The 15,111-nt window shown below is 33.5% G+C and overlaps 1 protein-coding gene across 1 annotated transcript in view; it reads right to left on the bottom strand.

Annotated features, from left to right (window-relative positions):
- Positions 1–15,111, bottom strand: part of LOC143227975 (uncharacterized) — a 187,627-nt gene that overhangs the window by 73,227 nt on the left and 99,289 nt on the right. Inside the window, exons 15-16 of the mRNA XM_076459327.1 lie at positions 11,862–11,995; positions 10,224–10,419 (exon numbers count right to left, since the gene is read on the bottom strand). Of these exons, the coding sequence (XP_076315442.1) occupies positions 10,224–10,419; positions 11,862–11,995 (330 nt within the window). The remainder of the gene's footprint in view (positions 1–10,223; positions 10,420–11,861; positions 11,996–15,111) is intronic.

Raw genomic sequence — 15,111 nt, 5'->3', positions numbered from 1 at the left:
TAGTACAAACACTTATCTAATACCACAAGCATGTTGTATATAGTACAAACACTTATCTAATACCACAAGCATGTTGTATGTGTTACAAATACACATCTAATACCACAAGCATGTTGTGTAGAGTACAAACACTTATCTAATACCACAAGCATGTTGTGTAGAGTACAAACACTTATCTAATAACACAAGCATGTTGTGTAGAGTACAAACACTTATCTAATACCACAAGCATGTTGTATATAGTACAAACACTTATCTACTACCACAAGCATGTTGTATGTGTTACAAACACATCTATCACCACAAGCATGTTGTGTAGAGTACAAACACTTATCTATCACCACAAGCATGTTGTATATAGTACAAAGACTTGTCTAATACCACAAGCATGTTGTATATAGTAAAACACTTATTTAATACCACAAGCAAGCTGTATATAGTACAAACACTTATCTAATACCACAAGCATGTTGTATATAGTACAAACACTTATCTAATACTACAAGCAAGCTGTATATAGTACAAACACTTGTCTAATACCACAAGCATGTTGTATATAGTACAAACACTTATCTAATACCACAAGCATGTTGTATATAGTACAAACACTTATCTAATACCACAAGCATGTTGTATATAGTACAAACACTTATCTAATACCACAAGCATGTTGTATATAGTACAAACACTTATCTAATACCACAAGCATGTTGTATATAGTACAAATACTTATCTAATACCACAAGCATGTTGTATATAGTACAAACACTTATCTAATACCACAAGCATGTTGTATATAGTACAAACACTTATCTAATCACCACAAGCATGTTGTATATAGTACAAACACTTATCTAATACCACAAGCATGTTGTATGTGTTACAAATACACATCTAATACCACAAGCATGTTGTGTAGAGTACAAACACTTATCTAATACCACAAGCATGTTGTGTAGAGTACAAACACTTATCTAATAACACAAGCATGTTGTGTAGAGTACAAACACTTATCTAATACCACAAGCATGTTGTATATAGTACAAACACTTATCTACTACCACAAGCATGTTGTATGTGTTACAAATACACATCTAATACCACAAGCATGTTGTGTAGAGTACAAACACTTGTCTAATACCACAAGCATGTTGTATATAGTACAAATACTTATCTAATACCACAAGCATGTTGTATATACTACAAACACTTATCTAATACCACAAGCATGTTGTATACAGTACAAATACTTATCTAATACCACAAGCATGTGTAGATAGTACAAACACTTATCTAATACCACAAGCATGTTGTATATAGTACAAACACTTATCTAATACCACAAGCATGTTGTATATAGTACAAACACTTATCTAATAACACAAGCATGTTGTATATAGTACAAACACTTATCTAATAACACAAGCATGTTGTAAAAACAACAAACAATTATTTAATACCATAAGCATGTTGTATATAGTACAAACACTTATCTAATACCACAAGCATGTTGTATATAATACAAAGACTTGTCTAATACCACAAGCATGTTGTATATAGTAAAACACTTATTTAATACCACAAGCAAGCTGTATATAGTACAAACACTTATCTAATACCACAAGCATGTTGTATATAGTACAAACACTTATCTAATACCACAAGCATGTTGTATATAGTACAAACACTTATCTAATACCACAAGCATGTTGTATACAGTACAAATACTTATCTAATACCACAAGCATGTGTAGATAGTACAAACACTTATTTAATACCACAAGCAAGCTGTATAGACTACAAACACTTATCTAATACCACAAGCATGTTGTATATAGTACAAATACTTATCTAATACCACAAGCATGTTGTATATATAGTACAAACACTTATCTAATACCACAAGCATGTTGTATATAGTACAAAGACTTGTCTAATACCACAAGCATGTTGTATATAGTAAAACACTTATTTAATACCACAAGCAAGCTGTATATAGTACAAACACTTATCTAATACCACAAGCATGTTGTATATAGTACAAACACTTATCTAATACTACAAGCAAGCTGTATATAGTACAAACACTTGTCTAATACCACAAGCATGTTGTATATAGTACAAACACTTATCTAATACCACAAGCATGTTGTATATAGTACAAATACTTATCTAATACCACAAGCATGTTGTATATAGTACAAACACTTATCTATCACCACAAGCATGTTGTACATAGTACAAACATCTTATCTAATAACACACAAGCATGTTGTATAGAGTACAAACACTTGTCTAATGCCACAAGCATGTTGTATAGAGTACAAACACTTATCTAATACCACAAGCATGTTGTATATAGTACAAACACTTATCTAATACCACAAGCATGTTGTATAGAGTACAAACACTTGTCTAATACCACAAGCATGTTGTATATAGTACAAATACTTATCTAATAACACAAGCATGTTGTATAGAGTACAAACACTTGTCTAATACCACAAGCATGTTGTATATAGTACAAATACTTATCTAATACCACAAGCATGTTGTATATACTACAAACACTTATCTAATACCACAAGCATGTTGTATACAGTACAAATACTTATCTAATACCACAAGCATGTGTAGATAGTACAAACACTTATCTAATACCACAAGCATGTTGTATATAGTACAAACACTTATCTAATACCACAAGCATGTTGTATATAGTACAAACACTTATCTAATAACACAAGCATGTTGTATATAGTACAAACACTTATCTAATAACACAAGCATGTTGTAAAAAGAACAAACAATTATTTAATACCATAAGCATGTTGTATATAGTACAAACACTTATCTAATACCACAAGCATGTTGTATATAGTACAAAGACTTGTCTAATACCACAAGCATGTTGTATATAGTAAAACACTTATTTAATACCACAAGCAAGCTGTATATAGTACAAACACTTATCTAATACCACAAGCATGTTGTATATAGTACAAACACTTATCTAATACCACAAGCATGTTGTATATAGTACAAACACTTATCTAATACCACAAGCATGTTGTATACAGTACAAATACTTATCTAATACCACAAGCATGTGTAGATAGTACAAACACTTATTTAATACCACAAGCAAGCTGTATAGACTACAAACACTTATCTAATACCACAAGCATGTTGTATATAGTACAAATACTTATCTAATACCACAAGCATGTTGTATATAGTACAAACACTTATCTAATACCACAAGCATGTTGTATATAGTACAAAGACTTGTCTAATACCACAAGCATGTTGTATATAGTAAAACACTTATTTAATACCACAAGCAAGCTGTATATAGTACAAACACTTATCTAATACCACAAGCATGTTGTATATAGTACAAACACTTATCTAATACTACAAGCAAGCTGTATATAGTACAAACACTTGTCTAATACCACAAGCATGTTGTATATAGTACAAACACTTATCTAATACCACAAGCATGTTGTATGTAGTACAAACACTTATCTAATACCACAAGCATGTTGTATATAGTACAAACACTTATCTAATACCACAAGCATGTTGTATATAGTACAAACACTTATCTAATACCACAAGCATGTTGTATATAGTACAAATACTTATCTAATACCACAAGCATGTTGTATAGAGTACAAACACTTGTCTAATACCACAAGCATGTTGTATATAGTACAAATACTTATCTAATAACACAAGCATGTTGTATATAGTACAAACACTTGTCTAATACCACAAGCATGTTGTATATAGTACAAACACTTATCTAATATCACAAGCATGTTGTATATAGTACAAACACTTATCTAATACCACAAGCATGTTGTATATAATACAAACACTTATCTAATACCACAAGCATGTGTAGATAGTACAAACACTTATCTAATACCACAAGCATGTTGTATATAGTACAAACACTTATCTAATACCACAAGCATGTTGTATATAGTACAAACACTTATCTAATAACACAAGCATGTTGTAAAAAGAACAAACAATTATTTAATACCACAAGCATGTTGTATATAGTACAAACACTTATCTAATACCACAAGCATGTTGTATATAGTACAAAGACTTGTCTAATACCACAAGCATGTTGTATATAGTAAAACACTTATTTAATACCACAAGCAAGATGTATATAGTACAAACACTTATCTAATACCACAAGCATGTTGTATATAGTACAAACACTTATCTAATACCACAAGCATGTTGTATATAGTACAAACACTTATCTAATACCACAAGCATGTTGTATATAGTACAAACACTTATCTAATACCACAGGAAAGCTGTATATAGTACAAATACTTATTTAATACCACAAGCATGTTGTATATAGTACAAACACTTATCTAATACCACAAGGATGTTGTATACAGTACAAACACTTATCTAATACCACAAGCATGTTGTATATAGTACAAACACTTATCTAATACCACTAGCATGTTGTATATATAGTACAAACACTTATCTAATACCACAAGCATGTTGTATATAGTACAAACACTTATCTAATACCACAAGCATGTTGTATATAGTACAAATACTTATCTAATACCACAAGCATGTTGTATATAGTACAAACACTTATCTAATACCACAAGCATGTTGTATATAGTACAAACACTTATCTAATACCACAAGCATGTTGTATATAGTACAAACACTTATCTAATACCACAAGCATGTTGTATGTGTTACAAATACACATCTAATACCACAAGCATGTTGTGTAGAGTACAAACACTTATCTAATACCACAAGCATGTTGTGTAGAGTACAAACACTTTATCTAATAACACAAGCATGTTGTGTAGAGTACAAACACTTATCTAATACCACAAGCATGTTGTATATAGTACAAACACTTATCTACTACCACAAGCATGTTGTATGTGTTACAAATACACATCTAATACCACAAGCATGTTGTGTAGAGTACAAACACTTATCTAATACCACAAGCATGTTGTGTAGAGTACAAACACTTATCTAATACCACAAGCATGTTGTGTAGAGTACAAACACTTATCTAATAACACAAGCATGTTGTGTAGAGTACAAACACTTATCTAATACCACAAGCATGTTGTATATAGTACAAACACTTATCTAATACCACAAGCATGTTGTATATAGTACAAATACTTATCTAATACCACAAGCATGTTGTATATAGTACAAATACTTATTTAATACCACAAGCATATTGTATATAGTACAAACACTTATCTAATACCACAAGCATGTTGTATATAGAACAAACACTTATCTAATACCACAAGCATGTTGTATATAGTACAAACACTTATCTAATATCACAAGCATGTTGTATATAGTACAAACACTTATCTAATACCACAAGCATGTTGTATATAGTACAAACACTTATCTAATACCACAAGCATGTTGTATGTGTTACAAATACACATCTAATACCACAAGCATGTTGTGTAGAGTACAAACACTTATTTAATACCACAAGCATGTTGTATAGAGTACAAACACTTATCTAATACCACAAGCATGTTGTAAAAAGAACAAACATTTATCTAATACCACAAGCATGTTGTAAAAAGAACAAACAATTATCTAATACCACAAGCATGTTGTAAAAAGAACAAACAATTATCTAATACCACAAGCATGTTGTATATAGTACAAACACCTATCTCACAACACAGTACACCGTCACACACTAAATGTTTCACATCATCAGATACCTCGCCTCATGATACATTTTTTTTCAAATGTGCAGAAAGAAAAATTCATCTCTCGTTGTTTAGAATGAAATAAGGGAGTTCGAAACTATATTCAGTTCACGTACACAGGGACGTGGACATCAGAGACAGAGAAATACCAAATATAACTTCCTCTATCAGAACACAGAGCTGTACATGCCTAACAAAGTGTGACTAGAACATTTATGATTATTCTGGTATGTCAAATTCCGTCTCTAAACGTGAAGCTTTAAGAAGTATGTTGTCAAACCTGGCGAGACACGGTCTCTTATTGGTGAGTAGGCGTGATATTAAACTCCAGTGAAGCTAGCACGAATCTAAAGCACATTGTTTATAGCAAGGGTGATAGCCTTTCTTATCCGAGGTAAACAACAGGTTTGTAAACGGATCGTTTAACGTGATCATCTCGTGAACGTGGAGTCATGTGAAATCAGACGCCCAAGCAGCGAACGACGTGTAGCTATGACAAAGTTTACGGTAACTTAAGTGAGCTAATAATACAGAGTTCAAGCTGCCCAGCTGACCAAGTGATTGGATGTTTGAATACAATAGGCGGCAACAGTTGCTGTAGACTGTATAGATAAGGATGAAGTTTTTTTTTGTTTTTTTTATTTCGCGCTAGGCTACACGAGGGCTATCTGCGTTAGCCGTCCCTAATGCAGTTTAAGACTAGAAGAAAGGCAGCTAGTCATCACCACTCACCGCTAACTCTTATTATAATTTATAAAGTATTATAAAAGTTACATTTGTTAAACATTTCTTTGTTTGTCGATAGCTTTGTTCCTAATGGTTACATTTTGTCAAACATTTCCCAGTTTCTCAACAACTTTGTTCGTTCCTAATGGTTACATTTTGTCAAACATTTCTTTGTTTATCAACAACTTTCTTCGTTCCTAATGGTTACATTTTGTCAAACATTTCCCAGTTTGTCAACAACTTTGTTTGTTCCTAATGGTTACATTTTGTCAAACATTTCCCAGTTTCTCAACAACTTTCTTGGTTACGTTCCTAATGGTTACATTTTGTCAAACATTTCCCAGTTTGTCAACAACTTTGTTCGTTCCTAATGGTTACATTTTGTCAAACATTACCCAGTTTGTCAACAACTTTGTTTGTTCCTAATGGTTACATTTTGTCAAACATTTCCCAGTTTCTCAACAACTTTGTTCGTTCCTAATGGTTACATTTTGTCAAACATTTCCCAGTTTGTCAACAACTTTGTTCGTTCCTAATGGTTACATTTTGTCAAACATTTCCCAGTTTGTCAACAACTTTGTTTGTTCCTAATGGTTACATTTTGTCAAACATTTCCCAGTTTGTCAACAACTTTGTTTGTTCCTAATGGTTACATTTTGTCAAACATTTCCCAGTTTGTCAACAACTTTGTTCGTTCCTAATGGTTACATTTTGTCAAACATTTCCCAGTTTGTCAACAACTTTGTTCGTTCCTAATGGTTACATTTTGTCAAACATTTCCCAGTTTGTCAACAACTTTGTTCGTTCCTAATGGTTACATTTTGTCAAACATTTCCCAGTTTGTCAACAACTTTGTTCGTTCCTAATGGTTTTTGTCAAACATTTTGTCAAACATTTCAAACATTTCAGTTTGTCAACAACTTTGTTCGTTCCTAATGGTTACATTTTGTCAAACATTTCCCAGTTTGTCAACAACTTTGTTTGTTCCTAATGGTTACATTTTGTCAAACATTTCTCAGTTTCTCAACAACTTTGTTCGTTCCTAATGGTTACATTTTGTCAAACATTTCCCAGTTTGTCAACAACTTTGTTCGTTCCTAATGGTTACATTTTGTCAAACATTTCCCAGTTTGTCAACAACTTTGTTTGTTCCTAATGGTTACATTTTGTCAAACATTTCCCAGTTTCTCAACAACTTTGTTCGTTCCTAATGGTTACATTTTGTCAAACATTTCCCAGTTTGTCAACAACTTTGTTCGTTCCTAATGGTTACATTTTGTCAAACATTTCCCAGTTTGTCAACAACTTTGTTCGTTCCTAATGGTTACATTTTGTCAAACATTTCCCAGTTTGTCAACAACTTTGTTCGTTCCTAATGGTTACATTTTGTCAAACATTTCCCAGTTTGTCAACAACTTTGTTTGTTCCTAATGGTTACATTTTGTCAAACATTTCCCAGTTTGTCAACAACTTTGTTCGTTCCTAATGGTTACATTTTGTCAAACATTTCCCAGTTTGTCAACAACTTTGTTCGTTCCTAATGGTTACATTTTGTCAAACATTTCCCAGTTTGTCAACAACTTTGTTTGTTCCTAATGGTTACATTTTGTCAAACATTTCCTTGTTTATCAACAACTTTGTTCGTTCCTAATGGTTACATTTTGTCAAACATTTCTCAGTTTGTCAACAACTTTGTTCGTTCCTAATGGTTACATTTTGTCAAACATTTCCCAGTTTGTCAACAACTTTGTTCGTTCCTAATGGTAACATTTTGTCAAACATTTCTCAGTTTGTCAACAACTTTGTTCGTTCCTAATGGTTACATTTTGTCAAACATTTCTCAGTTTGTCAACAACTTTGTTCGTTCCTGATGGTTACATTTTGTCAAACATTTCCCAGTTTGTCAACAACTTTGTTTGTTCCCAATGGTTACATTTTGTCAAACATTTCCCAGTTTGTCAACAACTTTGTTCGTTCCTAATGGTTACATTTTGTCAAACATTTCCCAGTTTGTCAACAACTTTGTTCGTTCCTAATGGTTACATTTTGTCAAACATTTCCCAGTTTGTCAACAACTTTGTTCGTTCCTAATGGTTACATTTTGTCAAACATTTCTCAGTTTGTCAACAACTTTGTTCGTTCCTAACGGTTACATTTTGTCAAAAATTTCCCAGTTTCTCAACAACTTTCTTCGTTCCTGATGGTTACATTTTATCAAACATTTCCCAGTTTGTCAACAACTTTGTTTATTCCTAATGGTTACATTTTTGCTTGACCTCAATAAATTACTGCATTTACGCCGAAAGGGGGCCAACCCATGGCACTGAAGCTAAGCCTTATTTATAAATGAATAACAGTGTTGTAGTTTGAATTGCTAAAACGGTGACCAATATGTTAGTTGGTAGAACACTAGTCGTGGAAGGTGACAGCTTAAAATTCGTGACGATGATACACATCTTGTGAGAGAAAAAAAATCACGATATAACCTCAATACTGTTTTTTTTTTTTTGCTCCGAACTGATAACCGAATTAATTTTTGTAATATGACAATTTTCCCAGAAACAAACCAGTAGCGAAAGCTATGCACGTGCGTAACCTTTGGCTGAGATTTTGCAAAGCAGACATACGACCTTACCCATCATTTTGTTGTTAATCCAACAGATTAATAAATGCTTCCCTGCAAAAAAAAAACAAGAAAAAAGAACTCATTGCTATGGCGTAATATTACCAACGTGTCAATGTTTGACGATTACCGCTGTTACTGAAGACGTGTACTTATGTTAGCGAAAGTTATTACAACGTGTTAACTGAAATATTCGTTTCTTGGACACAGACAACAATTAGTGTTATAGCTCGCCGTCAGTGGGCGCTGTGAGAGTTTGAGTGAACCGTCTGGGAGTCAAATTAGAAAAGAGGAAATGACACGTGACTTAGAATCAGCTGGAGAAAGTGAACATATAAATACAATAACAAAAATAAAAATGAAATAAGTAGAGACGGGAATCGAACAAGGGAAGTCTGAAACTGGTGAGAGAAACAAATGACGGAAGAGAAAATACAACAAGAAAAACATAAGAGAAGGTCAGACGAAGCAAAATAGATAAAAGTTTCTTATAGCGAAAACATGCAAAATTGTCTTCCTCTTTTGCTTTTATCTGCGGATCGAACATGGAATTATATCACTATTACAATTCTCAAGGTTAGTGCTACTAACAGAAGGCAATAGAAGATATAAAATGCAAGACGCGTCGTATAAATAACACAATTACCTCAAAATACCACAATGAACCAAAAGACAACACTTTCAATTTATATTGTTATTTTACCATGTTCATAATTATCCTACAACAATTAGCTGCACATATGATTTGGTATTAAAATACCACTTGATGGTACAATCCATTCAAAACTGGGAGATAATTCAAAGAAAACACTGAGGAAATATGAATCACAACAATCAACTTAACATTCGTTGGAAGGAAGTTTATTTAGGGGGGGGGGGGTTCCGATGATATAAATTTGAATGGTAATCTTACAAGTGTGATATCCCTACAACTTTGGCTTAGTAAACAAGATTGTGGCCAACTAATTAGATTTACTTTTAATTCTAGAATAATAAACATCAATATCCGAAGGAAAATACCAACAACATAATCTGTGAAATTATGAATTGCTAGACATCTCTATAATAAATTTTCCAATGAGTAATTTTTCAGTACGACCTACTTTTCTGGGGGCCTTCGGATATCTGTTCTCTCTGACGTCGTAAAGAAGTCTGCACGTTAAGGAGTTCAAGTCCCACAGCTGAATGAGGGGGGACCCTCTGATCGATACCCACACACCATGCTCCCCCAGTACGAGCATAGAAATGTAGTCCAACACACTGGTTGATATATGAAACTGATCCACGACGTCCAACGTCCTGAAAGTGAACCATTTGATTAATTACATTTCAACTAAAAATGAAATTAACAAAAGCAAATAATCTCAACTTCAGTAGATTAAACAGTGATAATATTTAAAGGAAATTGTTTAATGTATTAGTTCAGTGCATAGATAAGACATAAGACCCTTATGACGGTGACATAAGGTGGTCATATTTGAGTGTTGATCCCCGATTCACTTAAAGGTTTGACTTAACGTGCTCGTTATGGGTATACCAAGGTGTTCATGTAAATAGTTAAAAGTTGGAGGTGAGCAATGTCTATTTGACCAAGCGAAGCATCAGAATGTCAGACACTGATACATCCATTACGGATGGGTTTCTGGGCTAGTCTTTGGGTTCTAGAAGTTCTTGGGTTCTGGATTAAATTGTATGTGTCCTCCTGCTTTTCCCGAGAGTAATTTTCCTACATTTTTACTGGTAAAAATTAAAAGGAGTGCCCCCCCCCACGTTTCCTACGCTACTTGCATGTCACGACATATAATATAGTTACATTCCAAATGTAATTAGATTGTTTTATTATTCCAGTATAACAATAAATTTGGCATCAAAACATATTTTATATTTAGAGTTTTAATTTTATATACATATTTAAGTTCTTGATATATAAATAAAAAATTCCCAAACTTCAATTTCTGTATATATAGCATGTTGTGAAACTGACACAGACCACGTGATTAATTAAAGCTGTGTTTTTATTTATGTCGAATTTTGATTAGCCATTTGTGAATAGATTATTAAATACGTTCTGTCTCTCTTTCTGAACGAAACTCGACGACTAATTAAAACATATCAACATTCACGGCCTTGGTTAGTACGTTTAGACATGAGACAGGAAATAAATTCTCACGCATGCTCTGTTTATGTATTTCATTGTGTGCTAAATTCTCGACTGTCGTATCTACTATTTTTCCGTATTCGTTAGGGTTAATTGAGCGAATGTTAACGAATTTCAGCGATTGATGTGTACGGTGGCATGAATAAAAAAGGACTGGTTTCGAATACGTGTTTAAAAACTTTGAAGTGTTATACTAATAATGGCGATGGCCCATAATAAAAACAAACAAACTGAAAAGACAGTATAGGCATAAGTTAGGCCTAACCTAAGTTATGCTAAATTCGAATTTACTAGTCCAATCAAAATTTTACTACCTCTATCCCAATAATTAAGAAAAATATCCAAAGCTCGTAGTCATCCGTAAAATATCTTGCGATTGGTTGAACATACCGAGAACCGTTAAATGATCGGTAAGGGTTTACTGCTACCTTAGGCCTAAGCAAATTCCAGTTCCTTTAATTGCAACGGAAATACTTTTTGCGCAAAGATTGGAAGACAAATAAAAAACAAACGGAGACTGTTAAGATGGTGAAACTATGAAAATATTCTGTACTAACTTAACTTTAAAACAAAAAAGACTGACCTCACATTAAGAATTATCACTCTGTTCCCGCTCGCGCACCACAGTCGTGTTGTCACGCGCTGAAGGCACGTCACAGGGCTCGGTCCAATCATGATGTAAAAGCTCTCTGGTTGCGGGGATATTCCTTGAATATTCTAAATAAAAATATAGCAAGATATATTACGTTTTTCTCAATCTATATGTGATGCAAAATAAACAAACTATGCATCACAGATGTAAACACTTTCGGTCGTAAAATAGACACATAACCAAATACGTTTTAACACGCTAAAAAACATTTATATATTTTTAAGTTACAATATCGGACACACAGGCACATATACTGTAATATATCAAATGACAGAAAGTGCCCGATTGAGACAGCAGATTATAGGATTTGGTCAATACGTAAACAACTGTTAAAATGACATAATTATTTTCGGTTCCTCCTTTTTACAGACACATATGTCAAAATCAACTTGAATGAAACGCACGCTGTAGTTTATTGGTTTTTCTCTACTGCAAATGCAAAACGTGAGGTTCTTATTTCAATTTCACAATATTTCAGACTATTGAATGCAAGTGTAGCATCTATTCGAATTGATATTCCAGAGACAATACTGGTACAGAGTTTATAAATTATACTCTCCAGTAACACTGTTAATTAACTTCGTTGTTATTTTAAACGCACCCCGCTAGTACAGCGGTATGTCTGCATATTTACAACGCTAAAACCAGGGGTTCGATTCCCCTCGGTGGGCTGAGCAGGTAGCCTGATGTGGGTTTGCTATAAGAAAAACACTTGTTATTTTGAACATTGTAATAATCACAGGAGGAAAAAAAAATCACACATGATTCTTTTGCAAACAGGTTTTCAGTAATACTTTGGATTTTAAAGTCATCAATATTTGTTCATTTTTTATTATTCTCAATTAATATCTAGTTTAAAGGAAAGAAAGAAAAGGTAAATCTTTGTACACGTCTCACCAAAAGACAATTTATAACAGATATCTCATTAATGCAAATAATTTATTTTTTTATTCTACATTAATAAGTTTATTGTTTTGTTTGTTTGTTTGGGAATTTCGCGAAAAGCTACTCGAGGGCTATCTGTGCTAGCCGTCCCTAATTTAGTAGTGTAAGACTAGAGGGAAGGCAGCTAGTCATCACCACCCACCGCCAACTCTTGGGCTACTCTTTTATCAACGAATAGTGGGATTGACCGTCACATTACACACCCTCACGGCTAGGAGGGCGAGCATGTTTAGCGCGACGCGGGCGCGAACCCGCGACCCTCGGATTACGAGTCGCACGCCTTACGCGTTAGGCCATTCCGGGCCTAAATAATAAGTTTACAAATGAATTCCTATTAACCTTTTAACTGGAAGTCGTATTGGAATTCACTGAAGATCCTTGCTAGACTTCAAGTGAGGTGAAGTTATGAAGTAGATTTGCCTTGTTTGTTATTAAGCCTAAAGCTGCACAATCTACATTTTACTCACTATAGGGATTTCAAATAACAATCCATCCAATAAATCCTTGGTTTGCGTGCGAATAAAGAGTTTCTTTAATGAATACAACATTAAAATAGTAAATATGACAAAAGAAACTGTTTGTTCTTTTTGAATGTCGAGCAAAGCTACACGAGGACAAGCCGTCCCTAATTTAGCAGTGTAAGACTAGATAGAAAAAAGCTAGCCACCAACTCATAGGCTACTCTTCTACCAACGAATAGTTGGAGTGACCATCGCATTATAACGCCCCCATGGCTGAAATGGCGAACATATTTGGTGTGACGGAGATTCGAACCTGCAACACAGAGATTACAAATCGAGTGCCCTAACCACCTGGCCATACTGGACCACAGCAGTTTGGAAGATGATTTAAACGTATTAATGATACAATTTGGGATTGTTTACTTGGAACAAGGTTACGCTTGGATATCATCTATGCCCACTGAAAAGAATCGAATCCCAGACTTTAACGTTATACGTCATTAAACTTAGCGCTGTCACACAGGCATACAGTTGAGATAGAACTAGAAGGGAATAACGTGGTAAATCTACACCAGTTAAATATGAATTCGTGATGAAACGCAAATAAATTACAGGGTTTCGAATCTCAGATTCAGAGAGATACTTTGGGAACTAAACGACGAACAAACGTTAAGTTACATCATAGTACCTGATAAAATTGATACCGGCTAATGAATAAAAACTAACTTACTGAATACCTTACACACTGCTTCTGTCAGGCAAACAGAAGTTAGGCCTACTTGTAATAGTTGTTATAATATAGAACACTCTTCTTCAACAGCTTTAAAAATTAAATCTTTAGTTTTAGCATACATACATATTTATATATATTAAATTAATAGTTATCAGCGATGACGAGAAAACACACTTGTAGAGAAACATATGTAAAAAACGGATAGTTTGGGTTGAGAATTTCTTTTATGTAGAGGAGCGAACAAAGTTTTGACCTTTTTCGGTCATCGTCATGTTCACAAGAAAGAAAGAGGTAACTGACCGATAGCTGACCACATGTTTGAAAGGGGTTGTGTAACAGAGTTTAGGAATGTAGAAGGCGTGCTTAGCTGTTGGATATATTTATTAATATAGGTATAAAGGTGTTCCTTTGTATTGGTTTATTTTGGGTTTAAGTTTTGTATAAGTAAGGCTTCTTTAATTTTGCGTTTGTTTATGTTTGTTTCTTTATTTAGTATTTGAGTGTTTTCTATGGTTATGTTGTGTTTATTTGACTTGCAGTGTTCGAAAACGTGTGAAGGTGACTTTTTATGTTCTTTGAATCTGGTTTCCATTTTTCTACTTGTTTCTCCAATATAGAAGTCGTGGCAGTTATCACATTGTATTTTATAAATAATGTTGGTGTGGTGTTTGTCAGTGTAGTTTTTACATAGTATAGACCTCAGTTTTGTGCCTGATTTTTGAATGAATTTGGTATTAATTGGAATGCCATATTTTGTTATTAGTTTTTTACCAAATGTTGGTTATTTGTTTGCTGATGTCAGGAATATATGGTATACAGCAGTATATGGTTTCGTGATTTTTTGATTCGGGAGATATATTTACTTTAGTTGGTTGATTTTGCTTTATGTCTAGGTGTGTGCATATAATGTTTTCTACGGTTTGTGGAGGAAACTTATTGATGTTGATGAAGTATTGTTTTATATTGTCTAATTCATCGTTAATTTTATCGGGTGAGCATAGTTTTATGGCTGTGTTTATTTGGTTTCTTAGTATGTTGAGTT

Source organism: Tachypleus tridentatus, chromosome 10, assembly GCF_004210375.1.
Source record: "Tachypleus tridentatus isolate NWPU-2018 chromosome 10, ASM421037v1, whole genome shotgun sequence".
Taxonomy (NCBI): domain Eukaryota; kingdom Metazoa; phylum Arthropoda; class Merostomata; order Xiphosura; family Limulidae; genus Tachypleus; species Tachypleus tridentatus.
The sequence above is the reverse complement of the archived record's forward strand: the minus strand, read 5'-3'. Positions and strand labels throughout refer to the sequence as shown.